General features: G+C 35.7%; 1 protein-coding gene across 1 annotated transcript in view; it reads left to right on the top strand.

Annotated features, from left to right (window-relative positions):
• The first annotated feature begins 2,160 nt into the window (after positions 1-2,160).
• The window catches only part of map4k6 (mitogen-activated protein kinase kinase kinase kinase 6), a 36,464-nt gene continuing 12,386 nt past the window's right edge, over positions 2,161-26,238 (top strand). Inside the window, exons 1-16 of the mRNA XM_077196364.1 lie at positions 2,161-2,432; positions 5,035-5,092; positions 11,067-11,157; positions 11,230-11,294; positions 11,622-11,677; positions 13,539-13,586; positions 13,788-13,830; positions 13,936-14,008; positions 14,888-15,019; positions 20,702-20,764; positions 20,849-20,930; positions 21,032-21,142; positions 23,530-23,605; positions 25,409-25,467; positions 25,867-25,913; positions 26,187-26,225. Coding sequence (XP_077052479.1) covers positions 2,340-2,432; positions 5,035-5,092; positions 11,067-11,157; positions 11,230-11,294; positions 11,622-11,677; positions 13,539-13,586; positions 13,788-13,830; positions 13,936-14,008; positions 14,888-15,019; positions 20,702-20,764; positions 20,849-20,930; positions 21,032-21,142; positions 23,530-23,605; positions 25,409-25,467; positions 25,867-25,913; positions 26,187-26,225 — 1,136 coding nt within the window. The 5' untranslated portion in view covers positions 2,161-2,339. The remainder of the gene's footprint in view (positions 2,433-5,034; positions 5,093-11,066; positions 11,158-11,229; positions 11,295-11,621; positions 11,678-13,538; positions 13,587-13,787; positions 13,831-13,935; positions 14,009-14,887; positions 15,020-20,701; positions 20,765-20,848; positions 20,931-21,031; positions 21,143-23,529; positions 23,606-25,408; positions 25,468-25,866; positions 25,914-26,186; positions 26,226-26,238) is intronic.

Here is a 26,238-nt window from a genome sequence, read left to right on the forward strand (position 1 = left end):
AAATTGCAAAGAAGAGAAGGGAGGAATTGGATCGAGGGCCGAAATCGAATCTGAGTCTTCCGCGAGAGTTTCCAGATGAATAAAGAGTAGGCTGCTACTGTCCAGTACCATCTCTACGGATCCGACAAAGTTATGAATGTTAATTAATCATTGACGTTCTACGTAATCTTCTTGAAGCTTCGTGACTTCATTAATATTCATGAGCCAAAGATCCGTAAATTTGCTTTCTCAATATATGCAATATTCTCTAATGTGTTTAAAATCTGCTTTTATATTTTTTACCACTTAAAGGGATAGTTCACCCAAAAATGAAAATTATGTCATCATTTACTCACCCTCATGTTGTTCCAATTAAACCTGTATGAGTTTCTTACTTCTGCTGAACACAAAAGAAGATATTTTAAAGAAGGGTAACCAAACAGTTGACGGATACAACTGACTTCCATAGTATGGGGGGAAAATACTATGGAAGTCAATGATGCCCAATATCTTATGCAGTACCTGTCAAAAGTTTGGTAACATTACTATGTCTAATGTTTTTGAAAGACGTCTCTTATGCTCATCAAGGCTGCATTTATTTGATCAAAAATACAGAAATAATCAGTAATCAGAAATATTATTACAATTTAAAATAAGCCTAATGGTTTTCTATTTTTCTATTGAGAATTTATTTCTGTGACTCAATGTCACATGATCCTTCAGAAATAATTATATTTCTAATATGATACTCATTTGATACTCATTATCAAATCATCTGATTTGTAAATAGAAATAGAAACCCTATTTTAAATTGTAATAATATTTCACAATGTAATATTGATAATATTATGTGATCAAATAAATGCAGGCATGATGACCTTAAGAGACTTCTTTCAAAAACATAAAAAAAAGCAATTTTCTAAACTTTATTTCTTTCATTCATGGCCCAAATGATCCAGGTCCCATCATGTCACGCAAAGATGGAGCAGGAAGGAAGAGCAGGAAGTTCTCAAAGCACCCACACATACATTCAAGTCTCACGAAACATCATCGCCTGTAGGTGGCACTCGCGCACTAAACTGCTTATTGTTATTTGGTATCTACTATAGCCTAACTTAATACTGTTGCCATAAATCACCTAATTGTCGTCCATTATGTTTTAAGGCTAGCTGATGATGGAAATAGTTTTTTTCCTCTTTCAATGTTTTTTATGTCAAAGATTTGTCCAATAGCCTACGAATATAGGCCTAAGATTAAGCATATAGGCCGCCGCCTAACTAATAGGTTATTACAGCCAAATGAAAAACTAAAAGTAGCCCTAATATAAGTCCCTTTTGGCATTTGTGTTTAAGTCAAACTTAATTTAAACGTTTAATCCAAAATCGCTGCATTGACGACGTTTTTAGCGTTACTGTCGCGTCGCGTTTAGATGATTTTTTACTGCGTTGCGTTTTCGTCCAAAAAGAAAAAATCGGTTGCACTTTATTTTACAGTAAGCAACGTGCACTTACGTCTATTTACAGCGTAAATCCTACTTACCCGAGAAAGTACTGGGTAAATAAGGGTTAGGGGTAGGTTTAGGCCAGGGTTAGTAGGCTACCAGAATAACCAGATATTACCAGACTGTGGTTATTCGGACAGTTATTGCAATTAGCCTACTATAATAAGTAGGCATAGTATGTCACCTACATGGGGAACAGGACTGTAAAATAAAGAGCTACCGACAATTCTGTCATCATTTACTCAGCCTCTTTGTTCCAAAACAGTTTTTTTATTTTATTATTCTGCTGAACGTGAATGTATTTTGAAGATGGTAACAAAGCAGTTAATGGGCCCATTGACTTCCATAGTAGATCTAGATATAAAATGTATTTTGTGTTCAGCGGAAGAAAAAAAATCATGCAGTTTTGGAACGACATGAGTGTGAGTAAATTATGACATAATTGTCTTTTTTGGGTGAACTCTAGCCTACCTTTAAAAAGAACGCGGCTTAAAACACTGGCGATATTATTATTCTATTAGCGAGCAATTTTTTTATTAAATGCCTTTTTTGGTTTTTGTTTTCTAAATTAATTTAGAGCAGATCAGAATGATCCATATTGTTTCACTTGGTTTATTATAATAACCTGTTCAAAAGCAGGCGTTCTGCGCCATCCTGTTGCGCTCTTGTGAACGCGTCTTGTGTGAACGCCCCCTGTCTTCAGCGTGCAGACAGACAGAGAGATGCGTTTGTCATCGCTGCCATGTTCACTCTAGTGCACTTGTTACGCGGATGTTGAGGAAGTGGTGGTTGTGGCATTTGGATGAGCATCATCCGCTGATTCAGTACCGTGAGAAAACGAATCCAATGCCGCGCTACTATGGACGCGATCGGCGTATCGCACACGGATCCGCTCGATGACTATGAGCTGATACACCGCATAGGCAGCGGGACATATGGAGATGTGTTCAAGGTAGGACAAAAGTGTTTTAGAAAAACGGTTTCCGTAAATATGTTGTGCAACACGGCTGGTGTTTGTACCTATATGAAGCAAAAATACAACAACCAAAATTTCACAACCAGATCTTTCTTTCTTTCTCATTACAGCAATGGCTAATATGTCAAGTTACCACAGATTTCCCAGCTAACAAAAATATGTTCTAAGAACGTTTTGCTAACGTTTCATTAGTAACATTTTAAAAAAATGGCAAACGTCCAACTAATCATTTCAGGAAAAAAAATGTTCCATGAACAATAGCCTACATAAAGATTGTTTTTGTGCTAAAGTTTTAAGAATTAATTATTAAGACCACATAACTTTGAACGAACATTCTCGTTACTGGTTCATAACTTTGAGAGAACCTTGCCAAGTTCTGAGAACCTTCCATGTTTGGTGGGTTAGTTGTAGATAGCATGGCATTTTGGCTAAACTATGCAAAATCTCCCAGCCCTGACATAGGCTAAAACAATGCAAATTTGGGTCGTCAGTGAAAGTCAGATTTAATAGACCTCTAACCATAGCACAAGAATAGACTAGTCATCAATTAGAAAATGTGTTAAGAAATGAAACCAAACACTTTGTAATCACTCTTGACGTATACGTGAAATATCACACATCTCGCAAAATTATTTAGGCAAAAACGACGTTACCAAATTCAATTTTATTTTGGCTAGAACTGGGTTTCTCATATCATAGCCGGACAATAGTTAACCTATACGGTTGAAATGACAGCTATGCTTGCTGGGCAGTGTTTTGGAACATGGTAACTGATTTGTTGCTGGTCCAAGATGGTCTATCAGCATTTACTCTTATTTTCCAAAACACTTTCTAGCTGGACAATCTGCTGTTAGTCTCATGAGACAGATACCACATATGTTGATTGTGCTTTCCAACTGGAATATGATAACTGTAATATAATATGCATGTGCATTAAAGGGATAGTTCATCCAAAAAAAAAATGTGTCCTCATTTACTCACCCTCAAGTGTTTACAAACCTGTATGAGTTTCTTTCTACTGCTGAACACAAAAGAAGATATTCTGAAGAATGTTGCTAACCAAACAGTTTTTGGACCCCATTGACTTCCATAGTGACTTCCATTTTTCATACTATGGAAGTCAACGGGGTCCATGAACTGTTTGATTACCAACATTCTTCAAAATATCTTCTTTTGTGTTCAACAGAAAAAAGACATTCAGCTTTGGAACAACTTGAAGGTGAGTAGCCTAATGACATAATTTTCAGTTTTGGGTGAACAATCCCCTTAATGTGTTGAAGCAACTAACTACCAATTTCACAGTATGAGTGATGTGTGTACTAAGTGTCTGACCATGTTACACACTTTCACACCTCATTGACTTTGGTGTTCAGCTACGCCCATGTCATGTGACTCTGGCATGTTTAAACACCATAAAAAAGCATGCGATTCTGCATGCACTGTGGACCGCTTACTCCAGAAACCACCATACTGAACTTGAATTTTCCCTGAAAATAAAATGCTTGCCATTCATTGAGCTGGTTATGATGGCATAGCGAGCAACAGAAATAACAGGCAGTGAAAAACATTTTCTTTTTGCATACGAGGAAGCAAATAGTGAAAATGCACATTTTGCGATGTTAAATTGTTCAGTGACCTTGTGCCCCAATTGGGTGGAATTGAGTGTCCATTTACATTGCTCTGCCTGAACAAACATGAATCATGGCCTTGATAACGGAGAAAGTCACATTACAGGATGTGATTGAGTTCAGCAGGAAAGAAAACAGGAAATGAGCTCTGCTACTTTTTTTCATCTCTACTTCACCTTTCCAGTGTCTGCTGATCCACTATTGGCTGCTGGTTACCATGGTTACAGACAGGCAGCTTCATTTTTCTGTCTTTCGTAGACCACACTGGCACATAATGTTCCTTACAAAACGTATGATGGTTTTCAGTGGTGGCAGATGTTTTGACTTGCTGTTGTTGCATTTTTTAAAGGGATAGTTCACCCAAAAATTTAAATTCTGCCATCATATACTCACCCTCATGTTGTTCCCAACCTGCATGAGTTTCTTTATTCTGCTGAACACAAAAGAAGATATTTTGAAGAATGTTGGTAACCAAACAGTTTTTGGACCCTATTTACTTTCATAGTATTTTATTTTTATTTTTTTATTTATTTTTTTCTATGGAAGTCAATGGGGTCGATCAACTGTCTGGTTCTTGTGATGTAGTGAATGAGACAATCACATTTCTTTCATGTTAAAATATTATAAGGCCTTTAAAAGCTGGAACTGATACCCAGTGAAATGTCAAAGAGGTAGTGTGTATTTGGGAATGTTAAAATACTTGTGGTTCTTTGTGCACTGGCTTTTTATGATCCACTGCAACCTCAAAAAACAATGTAGGAGCTTGAAAGTGACGACACAACAGTTGTCGTGGTGGATTGACACAAGCGACCTTACAAAAGAACCAGGAGGAAATTTGTCTTAAACTGACTGATGCAAAGGTTTGATGTCAACATGCATTGCTTATGTGTAGAGGAATGACATTAAACTCATCTCCATAAAGCACAAACTTTGTTTCTTTGTCCTTATAGGCCCGTAGCATTAAGACTTCAGTCATCACAGCTATTAAAGTGGTCAAACTGGACCCTGGTAGGTCATAAACTTCTCATTTGCATTGTATTGATATAGTGATGTATACTATCTATCTATCTATAAATTACAGGAACGTCTGTCTGTCTGTGTGTCTGTCTGTTAATCGCATATCTCTCGAACCGTTAGTCCGATGGATCTCTAACTTGACAGGTGTCTTGCTTAGTGATCGACCGATATTGATCTTTTATAACCGATACCGATTATTTGCATTTTTATGTGCCCGATAACCGATATGCAGAACCGATATTTATTTACTGTTATACTTCTGTTTTTGACACAATTATTACAACACAAATGAACTGAACAAACCATTTTATTTATAACAATCACTCCCTCCTATAAAATATATAATATATATATATATATAATATAACAATATAAAATATAATCACTCCCTCCTATATAATACAGTATATAATATCCCTCCTATATAATATATACATATAAAACTTTATATTTATACACAAATAAATAGAGGGGTCTGAGTCCAAAAAATAAAGTGCCTTTGTTTAAAAATAAAAGCTTTGATGAGGTAAAAAATAAAGCACAAAAATTATTCTAACATACTGGGGGAAAAAATCTAAATAACATGAATTTTAGTAGCTATTTTAGAAGTGTAACTTAATACTCCCAGTTAAGCAGAACTAGGTTGTGGAGTAGAAAACAGAGTCTTCAGTAAGCCTGCTTCGTTTGTTTTCATAAACGGTAAATTAATCAAATTACAATACAAACATTTATATTATTACATTATATAATTTATATCTAAATTATACATATAATTTATAAGCATCAGCAGCAACAATGTTAACAATAGGCAAAATAAATGTTAAAAGTCTAATGTACTATGAATACGGTAATTTGAGTAACGGTTGCTAGAGGGAACGTGCTCTCTCCCCTATGGCTCTCTCTCTTTCTTCCTTTTTTCTTTCTTTCTATCTTTTTCTCTCTCTCTTTCTTTATTTCTTTCTTTCTTCCTTTTTTCTCTCTATCTTTTTCTTCTTTCTTTCTTTCTATCTTTATTTCTTTCTCTTTTTTCCCTTTTTCTTTCTTTCTTTTTCTCTCTTTCTTCTTACTTTCTTTCTCTCTTTCTTTCATGTTAGTTGCACATATGAGGTTTTTATAGGTGTATAAAGTAGAATAATTGCATATGAGGTGTGTGTACTGTATGGGACGTCCCGTATAGAAACTGACCATTGTTTTTTTCTACTTACTAGAAATGAGGTTTTTATAGGTGTTTAAAGTAGAATAATGACATACATCTCCAAAACGCTACAGTAAAATGGATAAATATGAGGTGTGTGTACTGTATGGGACATCCTGTATTAAACCTGACTGTTATTTTTTTCTACTTATTAGAAATGAGGTCTTTATACACCTCTGAAGTCAATTAAAGTGACATATCTCCAGAATGCTACAGTAAAATGGATTAATATGAGGTGTTTGTACTGTATGGGACGTCCTGTATTAAACCTGACCGTAATTTTTTCTACTTATTAGAAATGTGTTATTTATACACCTCTGAAGTCAATTAAAGTGGCATATTTCCAAAATGCTACAGTAAAATGGATTAATATGAGGTGTGTGTACTGTATGGGACGTCCTGTATTAAACCTGACTGTTATTTTTTTTTCTTATTAGAAATGAGGTCTTTATACACCTCTGAAGTCAATTAAAGTGGCATATCTCCAAAATGCTACGGTAAAATGGATAAATATGAGGTGTGTGTACTGTATGGGACGTCCTGTTTTAAACCTGACCGTTATTTTTTTTACTTATTAGAAATTAGGTCTTTATACACCTCTGAAGTCAATTAAAGTAACATATCTCCAAAACGCTACAGTAAAATGGATTAATATGAGGTGTGTGTACTGTATGGGACGTCCTGTATTAAAGCTGACCGTTATTTTTTTCTACTTATTAGAAATGTTTTATTTATACACCTCTGAAGTCAATTAAAGTGACATATCTCCAAAATGCTACAGTAAAATAGTTTGATATGAGGTGTGTGTACTGTATGGGACGTCCTGTATTAAAGCTGACCGTTATTTTTTTCTACTTATTAGAAATGAGTTATTTATACACCTCTGAAGTCAATTAAAGTAACATATCTCCAAAATGCTACAGTAAAATGGATTAATATGAGGTGTGTGTACTGTATGGGACGTCCTGTATTAAACCTGACCGTTATTTTTTTCTACTTATTAGAAATGAGTTATTTATACACCTCTGAAGTCAATTAAAGTAACATATCTCCAAAATGCTACAGTAAAATGGATTAATATGAGGTGTGTGTACTGTATGGGACGTCCTGTATTAAACCTGACCGTTATTTTTTTCTACTTATTAGAAATGAGTTATTTATACACCTCTGAAGTCAATTAAAGTAACATATCTCCAAAATGCTACAGTAAAATGTATTAATATGAGGTGTGTGTACTGTATGGGACGTCCTGTATTAAACCTGACCGTTATTTTTTTTCTACTTATTAGAAATGTGTTATTTATACACCTCTGAAGTCGAAAATGTCCATCGTGTTACGCATGGGGTTTGTATACTGTATGGCACATTGAATACAAGAGAACATTAAACCATATGCAGTAAATGTATTTAGAAAGAGTGAATACTTTATTTTGTCTTCTTGTCCTGTAAACATTTACATAAAACTATTTCTTGAGATGTGACCTATAAAAAGAGAGAAAAAAGAAAGCATCTTGGTACATTGTCTCTCACAAATATGTGCAACTAACATGAAAGAAAGAAAGATAGAGAGAAAGAAAGAAAGAAGAAAGAGAGAAAAAGATAGAAATAAAGAAAAAAGGAAGAAAGAGAAAGAAAGAGAAACAATGAAGAAAGAAAGAAAGAAAGAAAGAAAGAAAGAAAGACAGAAAGAAAGAAAGAAAGAAAGAAAGAAAGAAAGAAAGAAAGAAGAAAAAGATAGAAAGAAAAAGGAAGAAAGAAAGAAAGAAAGAGAAAAAAAGATAGAAAGAAAGAAAAAAGGAAGAAAGAGAGAAAGAAAGAAAGAAAGAAAGAAAGAAAGAAAGAAAGAAAGAAAGAAAGAAAGAAAGAAAGAAAGAAGAAATAGCGAAAAGGTAGAAAGAAAAAAAGGAAGAAATAAAAAGAAAGAGAGAAAAAGATAGAAAGAAAGAAAAAAGGAAGAAATAGAAAGAAAGAAGAAAGATAGAAAGAAAAAAGAAAGAGAGAGAGAGAGAGAGCGCAGCCTTTACTGAAATTACCGTATTCATAGTAATAGGTGCACACATGCTTTTTTTGGCGGCTGGTTTGACCGTGTATTTTCAAACCGCGGCTGGCTTGACCGCAGTTACGTACTGCCTCCTCAGACGCGGGCTGCAATGGCGGAATTCTCAAAACGGCCATTAGATGGCGCTGTTTATCGGCAAATCCGATATTACAAAACCAATACCCGATTATGGGAAAATGCTTAAATATCGGGAAAAATATCGGTAAACCGATACATCGGTCGATCACTAAGCTACGGGCACGAGTAAGTGCAGTGCCGAGTTTGACGTTTTTTGGATTAGAAATCCAAAAGATATCGTCAAATATATCGGTAAAAGAAGCACACATTGAAGTTGTGGTTTAAGAATAAACATTCTGACATTAGAGAGGGTTGTGGTTTAAAAATTGTGGTTTAAAAATAAATATTCTGTCAGCTAAACATGAAGTCAGCTACACTGTTTACCTCTGAATATTGTAGTTATTCAGAAGTAGTTAGTTAGTTGTCAGTAGTTAGTTATATATGTAGTTCAATTTTCCATATTTATTGTATGTCATTATGTCAGTATCAGTATTTGCTTTGAACCGTGCACAAATAAAGATGTCACTGAACTTTTGCTGTGTAATTGTAACAATGAGCACTGAAACACACCAAACCAACAACTACTAAAAACACACACAAAAACTGATTTTGCACATACATACTGTCAAATCGATTAATCGCGATTAAACAAATATACAATATAAATATAATATAGCCTATACACAGACACACATACATCTATCTATAAATTACAGAAACGTCTTTCTGTGTGTCTGTTATTCGCATATCTCAGTAAAATAATCACACGTTGAAGATGTTTAGATGATGTTTAGTTTAGTTGTGGTTTAAAAATAAACATGCTGACATTAGAGGGTTGTGGTTTAAAAATATCTTATATTTTATTCACGGACATCATTTGTAGTAGCCTATTCACAAACCGTTTGCTCAAGCGTAGCGTTTCTCGGAGTTCACTGTGTCGCTGCTCCCTGAATCGTCGCGCTTATTCATTTGTGGATGTTAACTGAATCTGTAAGTCAGCTACACTGTTTAATTCTGAATATTATATTTTAATCTGGTGCCGCTTAACGTTATCGTTTCCTCAGAGTTTAGGCTCCTGTATAATAGTAGCCTAGGCTATTCAGCAACTCAAACATACCAAACCAACAACTAAAAACACACAAAAACAGATTTCGCACGGCCATTGCACCAGTGGTTTAAATTTTACAAAATTAGTGAAATTATATATATTCTAGGCAACTATTTAGTCAAAATTTGTTCGAACATATTTTAAAATGGGAAAATGTTCTTTTCCTAAACCCTTCTTTAAACTCATTACTTCTTTAGCAACTGTTGACATTTGCCTTTTTTTCTAATGTAAGTCTATGGATTTTCTGTATGTTGAAATAGTTTTAAACTACACACTAAAGCAGGGATTCCCGAACTTTTTTGTCAACCGAACCCCTCTGACCTAAAATATTTATTTCATGACAATTTAAAGGTATAGTTCACCCCAAAAAATACGTAGCCTATTAAAAGTAATCTACGAAGCCCCTAAAGGGACATGGTGGTGAAAAATAATAAGTCAATGCTTTTGCGTTCCGTAATATAACACAAAACATTTGCGAGAGAAAGCAAAAGCATTGCCAAATAATTGTTCCTCCCATCTCATATGTTTTTCTTCACCATGTCCCTTTATTGGCTCCGTAGCAATCCATATCCATTACAATGTTCTTATGAACTTTTCAAAGCAGGAAAGATTTTAATGACTATTAGCTCTTCATCAAACCCAGTTTGGGAAATTCTGCAATACAGAAATGACTCAAAAATGCAGTAAAATATTGTTGCCAGTTCAATACAATAGTTGTTGCAATACAGTTCAATACCAGGTCAATACAAGGGTTAGTTCACCCAAAAACAATAATTCTGTCATTGATTACTCACTCTATGTCATTCCAAACCTGTAAGACTTTCATTCATCTTCAGAACACAAGTGAAGATATTTTCGATGAAATCTGAAAGCTTTCTGTCCCTCCATTGACAGCTATTCACCTGACACTTTCAAGCCCCAGAAAGGTAAATACATTATTAAAGTATTCCATGTGACTCCAGTGGTTTAACCTTTCTGGGCCTTGAAAGTGGTAGTTGCATGTCAATGGACGGACAGAAAGCTTTTAAGATTTCATCAAAAAGAGCTTAATTTGTGTTCTGAAGATGAACGAAAGTCTTACGGGTTTGGAACGACAAGAGGGTGAGTTGTTAATGACAGAATTTACATTTTTGTAAGTCAAGTAAACATCTCAGATATCTGTTAATCGTCACCTACAGTTATTGTCCAACACTTATTATCTTAACTTTATATGTTACATTCATTCTTTGTTGTTTTTTGTTTTGAGCTTCTGAACTGAAGATATCTGTATCAACACATTAAAACATATATTCAGATTTTAAAACTGAAAAAGATTAGAAAGGCCAGAAGCTGCAACTTTATATTATTTTAATATAACTTTAGAGTTCCATGTTTTATGGTTGTAAATTCAATTTGAACTGAATTACTCACTGCAGCATCTCAATTTCAGATCAGTCTTTTAATCCCGGTAAATCCCCCTTTTTTTGGAGGCAGAATGTTGAAAACATGATAGCAAAGCAGAATCACAGAAGATTACAGACAAGTCCTCTTTTTCTTTTTCTATCAGGTGATGATATTTCAAGCATTCAACATGAGATAACCATGATGAAGGATTGCACTCACAAAAACATTGTCGCCTATTTCGGCAGCTACCTCAGGTTAGTCCCGCAGGAAACTAATAAATAGGAAACTGAAGTAAATCTAACAATGAACTTCTTGATATTCCACAGAAATAACAAGTTATGGATCTGCATGGAATTCTGTGGAGGAGGATCATTGCAGGACATTTACCATGGTACAAAACAAAGACTGACATCTATCTAATGTAATAATTAATGTGCTACATGAATTTATATAATTCCAATTACTGTATGGCACTGCAAATAGATTGATAATCGATTAATCTTATCATTTTTTTGTTTTGTTTAAATGATTGTAGAAAAAAGCTGAAGTGGTAATGTTTAATGGTTTCATAAGCAAGCTTTGCTATGTGTTGTTTCCGTATTTGTATGAAGGCTCATTCCGTTTGCAGTGGTTTCTGTTGTTATTTATATTGCCTGAAAGAGGATTAATAATCATATGGTAATGTATCAGTCTGAATAAGGTCATTGTGTTTCTGCAGTCACTGGTCCTCTGAAAGAGAGACAGATAGCTTATGTGAGCAGAGAGACACTTCAGGTGAGTATACTTTCAAGTTTTTCATCCCTTTAGGTCCATGGCGCAATAGGAAGCGATTTTAATCTTATGTACAGTATATGTTTTCAAAGATCCGTCTTGGCATTAGGGTGTTTGTGTTTGTCTTTTCGCACTATTGCATTTCACACCATTCTTAACTCTTTTAAGCCTGGCCTGCATCAAGCAATGTTTCAAACTTTTAACACTGCAGCAATTTGGAAAGCAACACAAAACTTAAATAGCAGCGATAAATGTTTAAACAATACGGTGCTCGAATTTGGTGGCGAGTTATTCAGCAACAGACAATCAATCTAAACAACAAACTAAACAATGCTTCCATCTTTAAATATTAATGGGCTTTCTGTTTAGTTTCAGCATTTAAATACATCAAACAGTGATGGCAATTGCATCAATTAAAGCAATTTAGTTGATTTGATTTATGTAGAGACATTTCTAAACCAGTTGCATGCCTATTAAATGCTATACTTGCCCAACCATTGTTATTAACTTATTATTATATATGTAGGGATATGAATGTACTTAAACTTTAATAGCAATATAATATAAATTGTATTTAATTATAATAATCAATCATATTTTTATACTGTACATTATAATGTTATGATGTCTAAATTTAGCTTTTTACGATTCTTAGCGTTTACTGTTTTATTTTATTTAAACAAAAAAATAGAATAGAATTTTTATATCAGCCATTTATTGGTTATTGGTCTTATTTAGGGATGTACCGATATGAAAAATTTGTCCGATAACCGATAATTCTTTATATTTGAAAGCTGATAACCAATATATTGGCCGATGAATCTAAATCGAAGTGTTTATTTTTATTTTTGAGAGCTCGATTACAAACAAAAGTCTCACTATAAAATCCATGTCCCAAGCACGCAATTATAATAAAGTTCTCATTATAATTTTAATGTCGCCTATATGACATACTTAAGCTGCACATGTTGCACTCAACTGTATTTTCCTGTTCTGAAGTGATTCCAATCATATTTCAAGCAATTCAAAACCACCATGGTGAACAGTGCACATCTGAAGTATCTCAGCTGAAGAAAATAATCCATTATTTTTCGGCTTTCTAATAAATGTATACATTTTTATTGGGCCGATAACAATAAAATTAAAAATTAACGTATATCGGCTGACACCGATATGGTGGCCGATGTATCGTGCATCCCTAGTCTTATTTGTGTCAGACTTAATATTAAAGTTGGAATGTAACTGAAATAGGGACAGATCTTTCCTTCTAAATGTGGCGGAAAGCCGCGTAAAACCGATTATTGGGAAAAAATTAAGGGCGGGGATGAGGTTCTATCCATCTGTTGTTTATTGGACATAGGCAGATCTGATTGCGAGCCTATTTGTTGCATGGATCTTTTTATTAACAAGTCATATGCATATAGTAAGGGTTATAAGTACATGTTTTCAGTCAATGTTATCTGTTATTGTATGATTTATTCTTTTTATATGGAGAAAAAGTATCTGATTGCGAGCCTGAGGTCATTAGTAAGAAAGGGGCAGGGTTTAAGCAGACTAAATGATTGGAGAAATATGTCGTTTGACCGAAAGATCCATTTTGACTACAAATTTTGAGGTCAGAATAATTAATAATTCACAATAACATTACAAGATACAATAAAATACATTTATAAATTAGTTAGGGTGAAATTCTATGCCAATGCTACTTCAATTTCAAAACATTCCTCTGAATATGCAAATAAAAGTGAAATTTCAACACATTTCTACCCAGGATTAATTACTAATCCGGGTTAAAGGTTAGAAAAAATGAAACTAAAGCTCATTTATGCTGTATTTTCCACAATTGTTTTCTATTTGTTTTCAGGGACTACATCATCTCCATCATGCGGGGAAAATGCATAGAGACATAAAAGTAATTTTACAAATCAATAAGTCTTTATTGCCTATAACCATGTTGCCATGCAGTGTGTTTGATAAACATTAGTAGAGTTCATTATCTGTATATGAGTCTGTATATCTGTATATCTTTCTATAGCACAATGGTGCATGTGAGATGATAGCTTGGGTCTGATAGTGTGGATGTGCTCATTGTGTCATTCTTGGTTGCCCACAGGGTGCCAACATACTTTTGACAGAGCGAGGAGATGTCAAACTAGGTCAGTCTGGGTTTACCCCTGTCTCAGACACACACATGCATATTAACTAATACTCCATAAATCTCTTAAATATGGCCTTTTGTCTCCCCTCTGTCTGTCTATCAGCGGATTTTGGAGTGGCAGCTGAGATCAACGCATCTGTTGCTAAGAGAAAGTCCTTCATCGGGACGCCGTACTGGTGAGTCACCAAGATATGCTACTTTTGTAAACACTTTTTTTTAGCGTTCTAAAGATTGGCGTTGGTAAGACTGCATTTATTTTAGTAAAGAGTTCAGTAAAAACAGTAATATTGTGAATTTTTACTGTTTCTACTTTAAAGGTCCAGTAAGCGATTTCTGAGAATCATTGTTGAACACTGTTGACAACCCAAACAAACACACCCCTCCCTTCATTGCTCTACATTGCAAGTGAAAAAAATATGTTAATCATAACAGAGGCAAAGCATTAAAAAAACGTCGCTAAAAATATGACGAAAAGAACAAAAGAACAAAAAATTAACATACAATACACAAGTATATAAAAGGAAGAGTTTGTTGTTAGACGCCAGCAGCACACACTCAAAAGCAATGTTACTCGTGCTTGGAGCAGAAACAACGCAACCTTGGTGTCCATTTTCACAACCCTTCTTTGTCCAGTGATATTCCTCTGTCCTTTTCTCCATTGTAATGTCTCTCAGCCATCTCTCTTTCTACACTCTTTCTTCAAATCTCCCTCTCTCTCCTCCCCCACTGCTGATTGGCTAAAAGTTTGTTGTGCTGCTAGGTCTGATTCACTTTCAACAGTGTTTTTCAATAATCACTTACTGCACCTTTAATTTTTAAATGTCATTTATTTCTGTAATGGCAAAGCTCAATTTTCAGCATCATTACTCCAGTCTTCAGTCACATGACTTCTAGTTTTCACCTCGGACTTATTCGTGTATATTTAATTCACTTTTGAGTCAATTTTAAAGCAGTTTGATCACATAATGAGTCATGTTAAAAATCCCATGTCCTATTGCCCATGGTTCATTTGTTTTTTGCTTCTTTCATATATTACTTTAATGACTTTCTCTCAGGATGGCCCCAGAGGTTGCGGCAGTGGAAAGGAAAGGCGGTTATAACCAGCTGTGTGATATCTGGGCGGTGGGCATCACAGCTATTGAACTAGCAGAGCTGCAACCGCCTATGTTTGACCTACACCCTATGAGGTTTGAACACACACACACACACACACACACACACACACACACACACACACACACACACACACGTAGACCCTTTAAGTATTCAAATCTTTTTTGTAAATAATGTTTTCACCTGATGCTGCAAAGAGTGATGTCTAGGAGACAACTCAAAACAAAAAAAATGCAGCTTTTCCAACCCAACGAGGTGATGATGTCACATGATTTCATATGATGTGAATCGTATGAAAATGTATTAGTAAAAAGTATTCATGAAGGTCCTTCTGAGGTGTAAGCAGATCGTATGAAAACATACAAATTAGCAGTGTTGGGGAGTAACTAGTTACATGTAATGACGTTACATAATTAAATTACAAAATAAATGTAACTGTAATCAGATACTAAGAAAAATTGTTTAGTTAAATTACAGTAACTTATGAAAATGTTAACAATTACAAAAGGGATTACATCTGAATATGTTCTGTAAAAAGCTAGGATATGTTGAATAATATTACTTTGTTTGTTTCTGATGTGCACGATGCCTCCTGCAATTTAAAGGCCGTTTAGTAAAAGCGATGCTATTCTGATGCTTTTGATTGGTTCTCTTGTTTGAAATTGCAGCGCTATTTTTGGAATTTGCATAAATGTTTGAATTTGCAGGTTAACCCTGCTTGGTTTAAAGGTTTTAAAATAATTAACAGTTGAGGACATTTGTTACAAATTTTAAAAAAGTAATCAAAAAGTAATCAAATGTAATCAGTTACTTTAATAAAGTAATTGAAATAGTTACATTACTTGTTACATTTTAAAGACCATAGAGAGTCCATAAAAGCAACAGCACAAAATATTTCAACTACGTTTTTGAGGAATTAGGTGATTCAGATTTGTCTTGGCACAGCTACTAGAAGATTTGCAACTGTTAGACTGTTGTCAAGCTCAGTTTGTCGCTCAGCCATCAGGAAGTGAGTGCTATAATCGGGCTTCAGTTTTCTCAGTTGAAATCAAGGGGGTCTCTGTGTCCATTTCTTTTACTGTCTATGGTTCCAAGGCCCTTCAGTAAGCCTTTAAATAGGGTAACTTGTAATCTGTAACTACATTTCCAAAGTAACCTTCCCAACACTGCAAATGAGATTGTACAAATTCACAAGAATTAGCCACCAATTTGCCAAAATGCAGGGCCGGAGTGGGACTAGTTTTCAGCCCTGGAGTTTCATACCGGCCCACTTTAGTTCCCGACCGACTATATTAAAATAATGCAATTAAACCCTCAGTATATAAGTCTGCAATAGTGCACTGTTCTGTACAGCCTTGTAATTCATTGTATTTCTCAAAAATATAATTGTCTATTCAGTGCAATAGCCGTACATAAATTCAAAGTTCCCAAAAGTGATCTGGGTTCGGGGGCATATTATTTTTCCACTGTCATTGGCAAAGAACATGTATATCTGTGTTAAATAGGAATCCATTGTAATAAAGTTATTCTCCTTCTGGGCACAGTATGCAATAGGCTATTGCTCTTCCTGCTCTCATCTCCATCTCCTTCTCTCATTCTTCTTCTCTCAGTCTCTTTATCTTTAGGTTACCTGTAAATCTCCCCTTCCCGAAGCTGAGCTTTGATTGATACAGTCTTTGCAAACTGATTATTTATTTCGGTCGTTTAAAACTTCTATCGTAAAACAGCTGTTTAGTTTAGTTCCACTTGCTAATCTCTTGAAGCGTCGCGTTGGGATTCGCGCGCGGCCACGGCTCGCGCTTCTGTTAACATAAATCCCGCTTGCTTTAATAATAATAATAATAATATAATAATATGTTTATTTTCTATAGCGCCTTTCAAGAACCCAAGGTCGCTTCACAATGTAATACAAAAAACAAATAGCAAACAGACAACAAGCGAACAAATACAAAGGCCATCTACTTACGAGAGACAAAACAGATGGAAACAAGCATACACCGGTTTGCATGAAAAGAAGGAGATATTGCATTATTTATCAAAATATGCTATTATGATAAAGTATGTAGCAGATAGAGTTGGAAAAGTGCAGAACATAGAAAACAGTGATAAGGAAGATGATTTATTGGGCAAGCTTGAAGAAATGAGTTTTCAGATGTTTTTTGAAGGACCGGATGTTGTCGTTCGCACGAAGATTCGGGGGCAGCTTATTCCAGAGCGTAGGGCCAGCAACATTAAAAGCCCTTCCGCCCACCGTGGAGAGTCTGACCCGGGGTACCACGAGAAGGTTTGCCGTGCTAGATCTGAGGGCCCGAGTTGGAACATATGGCTGTACCAAGTCAACAAGGTATTTGGGTGCCGGGCCATGTAGGGCTTTAAATATTAGGATTAACAGTTTAAATTGGATGCGGTGTATGACAGGAAGCCAGTGCAGTTGGTGAAGGATAGGAGTGATGTGGGCAGATTTTTTATTATACGTGAGGGTGCGTGCAGCAGAGTTTTGAACCATTTGGAGGCGGTGTATTGCTTTGGTGGGTAGTCCGCTATATAATGAATTACAGAAGTCCAATCTGGAAGTGATAAAAGCATGAATAACAGTTTCCGCATCTGTAAAGGTAAGAGAGGGGCGAATACGAGCAATATTCCGCAGGTGGAAGAAGCATGATTTGACAGTCTGACTAATGTGTGAGTGAAAGCAGAGCGTGGGGTCGAACAAAACTCCCAGATTCTGTACATTTTTTGAAGGCCTAATCTCAACACCATCAATGTCAATAAAAATGTCATGTCTGGGTGAGTTTTGTGATCTAGGGTTAATCAACAGGATTTCTGTTTTACCAGCATTAAGCTGCAAAAAGTTAGAGGACATCCATGTTTTAAGGTCGTGAAGGCAGGAGATAACTGAAGGGGGCGGAAAAGATGAGTTCGGGTCAATCGTGAGGTAGATTTGAATATCATCAGCGTAGCTATGAAAATTGAGACCATGCTGTCTGATGATCTGGCCTAACGGTAGTAAGTATATTAGAAATAGAAGCGGGCCAAGTACAGAGCCTTGGGGCACACCATGGGAAACACAAACTGACCGAGAGCGATTGTTGCCTATCTTAACAAATTGTTGTCTATCGCATAGATATGAGGTCGACCACTGAAGTGCCGCACCCGTGATGCCTATTTCAGACAGTCGTGTGATAAGTGTAGAGTGGCACACAGTGTTAAATGCTGCACTGAGGTCAAGGAGAACCAGGATACTATGTGCACCTGAATCAGAAGCTAGAAGAAGATCGTTTAATACTTTTAGGAGTGCTGTTTCTGTACTGTGATGTGTACGGAAACCGGATTGAAGGGGTTCAAAGAGATTATGTCTCTCTAAGTGTGATTGCAGCTGCGCCACAACTACCTTCTCAAGTAGCTTGCCAACGAAAGCGAGATTTGATATTGGTCTATAATTACTGTGAGTGGCGTTGTCGAGACCAGGCTTCTTAAGGATTGGGGTAATGGCTGCTACTTTCAGATTAAGTGGAACAGTGGCAAGAGACCTGTTTATAAGATGGGTAATAGGTTGAATGAGTAAGGAGGAATGAGTTTTTAACAGGTATGTTGGAATAGGATCAAGTGTACAGGAAGTTGAGTTTGATTTGTTAATCATATTTGCAACCACAGATGTATTTGTGAGTGAAAAAGTGTCTAGCGGACAACCAATCAAATATGGAGTTGAAGGGGTAGTGGCAGTAGAGGAGAATGACTGATAGATGTTGTCAATTTTTTGTAGGAAGAAAGACTGAAAATCTTCACAAAGTTCAGCAGAACCAGTAAGAGCTACGGTGGACGGTTTGACCAGTTTATTTATTTCTTTAAAAAGAGTTTTGGGTTTGCATTTAGCTTTGTTAATAACAGTAGAGAGATAGTTGGAGCGTGCAATGTTAAGCGCTTCTTTGTATTTCACTACCGATTCGGAAAAGGCTATGGCATGAACAAGAAGGGAAGTTTTGTTGTGGAGTCTTTCAAGACGCCTACATTGTGTTTTCAGAACTCTGAGCTCAGGGGTGAACCAAGGAGAGGAGTGAGTAGACGGAACAGCTCTAGTTATTAAAGGAGCAAGCTCATCCAATACATCACCAAGCGATTTATCGTAGGTAGAAACTATCTCATTAGGACACAGCCGATTGAGTGAGGAAGGAAGAGCAGAAACCGCAATGGCAGTGGAGAAATTTTCGACAGTTATGGTTTTCAGATTTCGGTATGATATAATAGTGTTAGTTTTAGGTTTTACAATGGGTAGTGAGAAGTCAAAGAGTATTAGTGTGTGATCAGAGATACCCAGATTGTGACCCTGGGCATGCACATTGTCAATACCAACCGTACAGAGCAGATCGAGAGTATGAGAGTGGGAATGAGTTGGGAAATCGATATGTTGAGATACTTCAAAATAATCCAGAACAGACAAAAAGTCTTTTGCAGCAGTACAATCAGAATCAACATGTATGTTAAAATCACCAAGCATCATTATTCTATCATGCCGGGCAAAAGCGAGAGTGAGAAGTTCAGTCAGATCAGAACTGAAGTTTGGGTTGATTCTAGGGGGTCTGTAAATCAGTAGAATCAGAAGTGGAGCGGGTTCAGCAAGTTGAAGTGAGAGACATTCAAAACTTGCAACATCGAGAATGTCATATTTAGTCACTTTGTAGTTGTTCTTAAAGATCACTGCCAGACCACCACCTCTACCACTAAGTCGAGGTTTTGTGAAATAACTATATCCAGCAGGGGTTAAAAGGTTCAGTTCAATGAAATCGTCAGGTGTTTGCCAGGTTTCAGTCAGAAAGAGTAAATCCAGGTCTCTCTCAGATGTAACTTCATTCAGCATTGTACCCTTGCCAGTCAGAGAGCGAGTGTTAAAAAGTGCACAGTTGTATCGATGGGGAACATGCGACGAGTAGGTCACATCTTTGGTTAGGGGTATGAGAGTCCTAGCACGGTGGAGAGTCACATCGTTACCATGGTAACGCCCCGATCTCGGTGACAGTATCACAGGTATTGAGAGAGAGGGGTCATAGTTGTAAAGCCATCTACGTTTAGCAGACCGATGGATATAGCGTGTACGACGTGCAATTCCGAGAGTAGTACATAAGTCAAACGTGGAGGATTCCAGACGGGTTAGACTATTGAGGTTGTGCAGTTGCAGTGAAGTATAGTTTAACTCCATTCCGTGAATGAGAAGCAGAACAAGGCCAGCAAAGCCCAGGGCCAGCAGTCTCAGTGCCGGAGTTTTATAAATGGCAAAGTACATCTTTTTGTAATTTAAGACAGCACTCACAGAAAACCAAATGGCCACCCACGTTACTACAACACTACGTTAGCCAAAACCCGACTGATATTGAGTGAATCCACAAAACTAAACCGAGCAGCTCGCCAAACAAGTCAAGCTTTGATCGGTCATCTCAAACATTTTGCCATTGCTTTTTTGTGGGGCTGCGAGAAAATTATAATAAAAAAATAGTGGTGCTGCGCTGAGACTGGAGCATTCAACCCAGTGCCATGACAACATCGGCCCTCCTGGCCAATAAAACAGACCGGCCCACTGGGAATTCTCCCGGTGCTCCCGATTAGCCAATCCGGGCCTGCCAAAATGTCAAATACTTACGAATTGCCATGAAATTGTGTTAAACTTTTCACAAACTTTGACCTTTAGGTTGAAAGGACAAAATGAGATTTGGTGGTAGTGTTGGCTGCAAAGAATAGCAAAGTTTTTGTTATTATGCCCTCAGAGCTCTGATGCTGATGTCCAAGAGCAGTTTTCAGCCTCCCAAACTGAAGGACAAGAACAAATGGTATTTAATAAAAAAGTATCATCTCATCTTTGCATTTTATTCAGTTTGCGAAATCAATGAAAGCAAGTTCATTTGCATCATTAGGTCCACGGAATTTCACAATTTCATCAAAATGTCACTCACGAAGAACCCTCGGAAAAGGCCGACAGCAGAAAAACTCCTACAGGTATTTGTTAACCAAAACTATGTCGAAAAATCAATTTATTTTAGGGCCTCCTGATACTGGCTTTATTACTTAGAATGACCCTCTTTTTTTTACTTTTTCAGCATGCTTTTGTCACGCAGCTCCTCACACGTAACTTGGTTATAGAGCTGCTGGACACAGTCAATAACCCTGATCTTCAACAGACACACACTATGGATGAGAGCGACCTGGAGGTGAATGGAGGGCAATACATTATATTTTCCTTTAAAATGGGGAAACAGTGTGTTTCAGACCTTTTTAGATTAAAGCTGAAGTATACAGTGTTTTCTCCAATCCTAGTTCAGTGTTAGAGAAATATAAGTGATCCATTACTGACTTTTTGAAATGTGTAAACACTGTGACTGTCGTGCTTGTCAAGCTGTGTTTGTTTGAGCAGTCAAACAGGGTCAATGACATAATGCTCAGTTTGTCCAGTTCTTTTCAGTTCTTCATTAATTCAAAAATACATAAAAAAGCAATTCATACATAAAATGACTTGAAAGAGCTTTTGAAATTACTTTTGAGCAGCATCGAGTTAGAAATTTCAGGGCGATACAACTATCTTGACATCAAAATGAAGAAAAAAAACCCTGTAAAAAGATCAGATAAAAAATAAAGAATTAACCCATTTTGTAAAAATATACAAAGATTAGTTCAGGTTGAAAATTGCGATGTGGTGCAACTCCTAAAAATATTGTGATGTTAAAATAATTATCATTAAATAGGAAATAATCAAATAAATGTGTAATAATTATCTCTACACCAAGGGTTGTTATTGTTAACTAAAACTAAAAACATTTTTATTAGCATAAGCATTGACTTAATTTTTAAATATAAACCTAAACGTGTTTAATTACAAGTAGTAAGGCATCATTTCTCATTTTCATTTAGTTTAAATTAAACCAAAACTATGGAAGCTTGTTTCCAGCATTTGAAAAAAAGAAAAGAAAAGATAATTGTGACTTATCTCACAATTCAGACTTTTTTTCTCACAATTCTGACTTTTTTTCTCATAATTGCAAGTAAAATGTCAAAATTCTGACTTCTTTTCTAAGAATTGTGAGATATAAAAATTCAATTGAGAGTTATAAAGTGTTTTATTAGTGTTTTTTTAAACTAAAAAAAGACAGAATTGTGAGATTAAAGTTGAATTTACCTTTTTTATTTTGTATTCAGTGGCTAAAACAAGCTTCCATACAAAACTAATTAAACTAAAACTAAAAACTAATTCTTACAACAACAAAAAAATTATATGTAAACATTTTTTAAATAAAAAAACGACAAACAAAATGACTAAAACTTGAATTAAATTTAAAATGAAAACCAAATTAAAAAAACTCTAAAATTCAAAACTATAATAGTACCAATGATACTAAAGTTACACTGATGTACACGTGTTTAAAGGGATAGTTCATCCAAAAATTAAAATTCTGTCAGTATTTACTCCCCAAATGTTGTTCCCACCCCGTAAGACCTTCGTTCATCTTCGGAACACGAATTAAGATATTTTTGATGAAATCTGAGAGATGGATCACTCCTCCATAGGCTTCTAAGGGATTGAAACTGGCCAGCCCCGAAAAGTTATTAAAGACATCGTTAAAATAGTCCAAGCGACTACAGTGGCTCAATCTTAAGTTTATCAAGCGACGAGAATACTTTTTGTGCGCAAAAACAAACAAAAATAACGACTTTATTTCAACTATTTATTTCCTTCTCTGTGGGCCTCGAGTCAGTTCACTAGTGTAATAACGTAGTGTGATTGCGTAGTGCTACGTCACACGTAGGCTCACTATTGGCCGACACTGGTCATGTGTGTGATGCGTGTGACGTACAACAACCGAAGCTTACTCTATTACACTAGTGAACTGACTCGAGGCCCACAGAGAAGGAAATGAATAGTTGAAATAAAGTCGTTATTTTTGGTTTTTTTGGCGCACAGAAAGTATTCTCGTCGTTTGATAAACTTAAGATTGAGCCACTGTAGTCATTTGGACTGTTTTAATGCTGTCTTTAATAACTTTTCGGGGCTGGCAAGTTTCAATCCCTTAGAAGCCTATGGAGGAGTGATCCAGCTCTCAGATATCATCAAAAATATCTTAATTCGTGTTCCGAAGATGAACGAAGATCTTACGGGGTTGGAACAACATGAGGGCGAGTAAATACTGACAGAATTTTCATTTTTGGGTGAAATATCCTTTTAAGACACAATATTATGTTAAGTAATTTCGAGTCATTCGTTTAAAACTGAAAAATTTATAAAGGTTTTTCGAAAAGAAATTAAACCAATATGAACACATAGAGTACATGTCTGAGAATGTATTTGTCATTGACCCAGGAATAATTATTTTAGCAGTTCCATTTGATGCCACAATGGTTCAAAAATGGCACACTTCACCTTTACAACTCAAACAACAGACACAAAAATATTACATAAACAGTAACATGGTTTTAAACTGATATGTGATATATGGCTTTTAACATTACTTCTCTGTACTGTGCTTGTTTACTGTAAGGTAAAAGGTCTTTATGTGGTTATAGAGTTTGTGTTAGTGTTTGTGTTTCTGTGTGTGTGTGTTTACAGACTTGCAGTGTCTTACCTGATAAGATTCATTCTCTAGCAAAAAGTCTTGTTCAGAGAACTCTGTCTGAGGAGCAATGTGAGTCCTGTTCATACTTTAATACACAGTAAAACAACTAGTTTTACTAGTTAATATGTTATTGCATCCGATTGCAGATAGATCAATTTTATATTTACATTTGTTCAAAAAACACATTTTGAGTATCTAAAAGAGAGGCCGTCACTTTGATTCAATAGTTAATTTTTGCTTTTGTTTATTCTTTCAGTTAATAATCAACCATTTTATAAACTACTGGGGTTATATCATACACTTTTAAATAAATAATTTTATATTTGTACCTGAGGTCTACTTATAATATCACAGTTTCTTGTGCTAAAAATGTAATTGAGTTTTTCACGAGTATTTTCTGTCTTCTCTCTGACCCTTACAATTAAAGGGAAGTTCTCTCAATAATGAAAATTGAGTCATAACTTATTTACCCTCATGTCATTCCAAAACTGTATGACTTTCTGTCAAACATAGAAAATATTTTGAGAAATATTTCTGTTATTTTGTCCCCTACAATTTAAGTAAATGAGCTCCGATGTTGTTTGGTTCCCAACATTCTTTTTTTTATCTTCTTTTATGTTCCACTGAAAAGTTTGCAATGACATGAGGTTAGAGAGTAAATGATGATCGAATTTTCATAATTGGGTAAACCATCCCTTTAAAGGGTTAGTTTACCCAAAATTGAAAAAATTGTCATCATGACAATCCAAACCTGAAACACTTTCTTTAATCTTCGAAACACAAATGAAGATCTTTTTAATGACATCTGAGAGCTTTCTGTATTTCTATTGACAGCTACACAACTACCACTTTGACGCGAGAATGAACCTCATTGCTTGATCTTCCGTTTATCACAACTGATGTGTGAGTTGATGAATGTTTCTATGTGATAGCGATCATGTTTCTTCAGAAAATTCGGACTAAACCGCTCAATTTATATGGATTAATTTTACAATCTCTTTATGAACTTTTCGAAGCGACAAAATGGTAGTTGCATGGACTGTCAATGGAGGGACAAAAAGCTCTCAGATTTCATTTAAAATGTCTTAATTTACAGGTTTGGAACGACATGAGGGTGAGTAAATGATGACAGAATTACAATTTTTGGGTGAACTATCCCTTTAAGTGGGCATTTTTTGTATTGTGTCTTTAAGAATCCCACCCACTTCACATGTGAAATTATTAACAGCACTCACAAATACTCAAAACCCTACCATGGCATGTAAACATAATCGATCATTAATGTATCCTTTTAATGTTACAAAAATGTGTCATTTTTGGAGCCCATTTTCAGTTGTTAGTCTTTTTGGACCAAGGAATAAGGTCTCTTTTATTTCGAAAGCTTTTCCCTATAACTTCAAGTTGCATTTGCCTTCGAAAAATGACATTTCAACTGTAGAGTAATATGACTGTTATGACCTCACCTCACAAGTACCAACCGGCTAATCAGGAGTGAACAAGAATGTGACATTAGTCAGTGAGAGCCATTGTTGTGGTTTGGTAGATTACAGCAAGCCACGGCCACAAGCCAAGGCTAACTGGACAACAGCAGCTATTGTAACTGAGCCAGTTTACCACGCTAGAGCTATGAAAGGACATATTGTGTGCGTGTGTGTGTGTTTCCGAGTGTATCTTTAGGTTTATGTCTGTGTGCATAAATGCATGAGTGTGCAATGCATCCAAATCTGCATGTTAGAAAATCATGCAGACAATACTATAGAAAGTGGCACGTTATACTCCTACCACACGGTTGTATGTGAAAGGGGAAGCATGATGCAGTTGAATACAGTGATTCCGTTTTGGCCAAAGACCGTCACTTTTTCTGTTTTCCAGTTGATCAAGTGAAGTTTGGGCCACCAATGAGAAAGGAGACGGATCCCTGTCCTGATCTGGTGAGATTAAACAATTGAATGAAATTGGAATTTGTCCAATATATCCAAGTAATTTGAACTGCATTTAAAGTGATAGTTAACCTAAAAATGAAAATTCAGTCATCATTATTTATATAGTTTCCCAACCTTTAAGACGGGAACACAAAAGGAGAAGTTTAGAACAATGTCATCTGTCGCGCATTTCCATACAATAACAAAATGGACGCAAAACACCAAACTTGAAAACATTTGTGTTACATGGAAGAAAGAAATGACAGGAGACTGTGTGTAAATGATGACAAATTTTTGATTAATTTTTGGATTAACTTTCCCTTTAAATAAGGCTTCAGTCATATTTAAAAGAGTACATGTTACTTTACATGCTTTTTGAATTACTGATTGGTTCTTGTTCTTCATCAGGGGGCGTGTGATGACTGGAGCTCTATCAGTGCGGACAAGGACTCACCGTGGGTTATATATATATATATATATATATATATATAAATGTATATTTACTCTTACTAGTCTAAAGTAATGGTAATAGTTCTAAATGTTGAGTCTGATGTGTTACAGCATGTAGGTCATCCAAAAACATTCATTGGCTGAGGGGTTTGACATCTGTCAATCTCTGATAAAAGTCTAATGCGATGAATATATTGTTACATTTAGCTAAGACTTTATCTTTCTCAGAAGCACGAGTTTTAAGAATTGCAATGTATTTTTTACTTTTTATTTTGCAGGAGTTTGTTAGAATGTGTGGAAGAGGCCTTGATGGAAAGGTAAACTGACTTG

This window comes from Siphateles boraxobius, unplaced genomic scaffold, assembly GCF_051911475.1.
Source record: "Siphateles boraxobius isolate OS27281-9 unplaced genomic scaffold, OSU_SipBor_1 11, whole genome shotgun sequence".
NCBI classification, from domain to species: domain Eukaryota; kingdom Metazoa; phylum Chordata; class Actinopteri; order Cypriniformes; family Leuciscidae; genus Siphateles; species Siphateles boraxobius.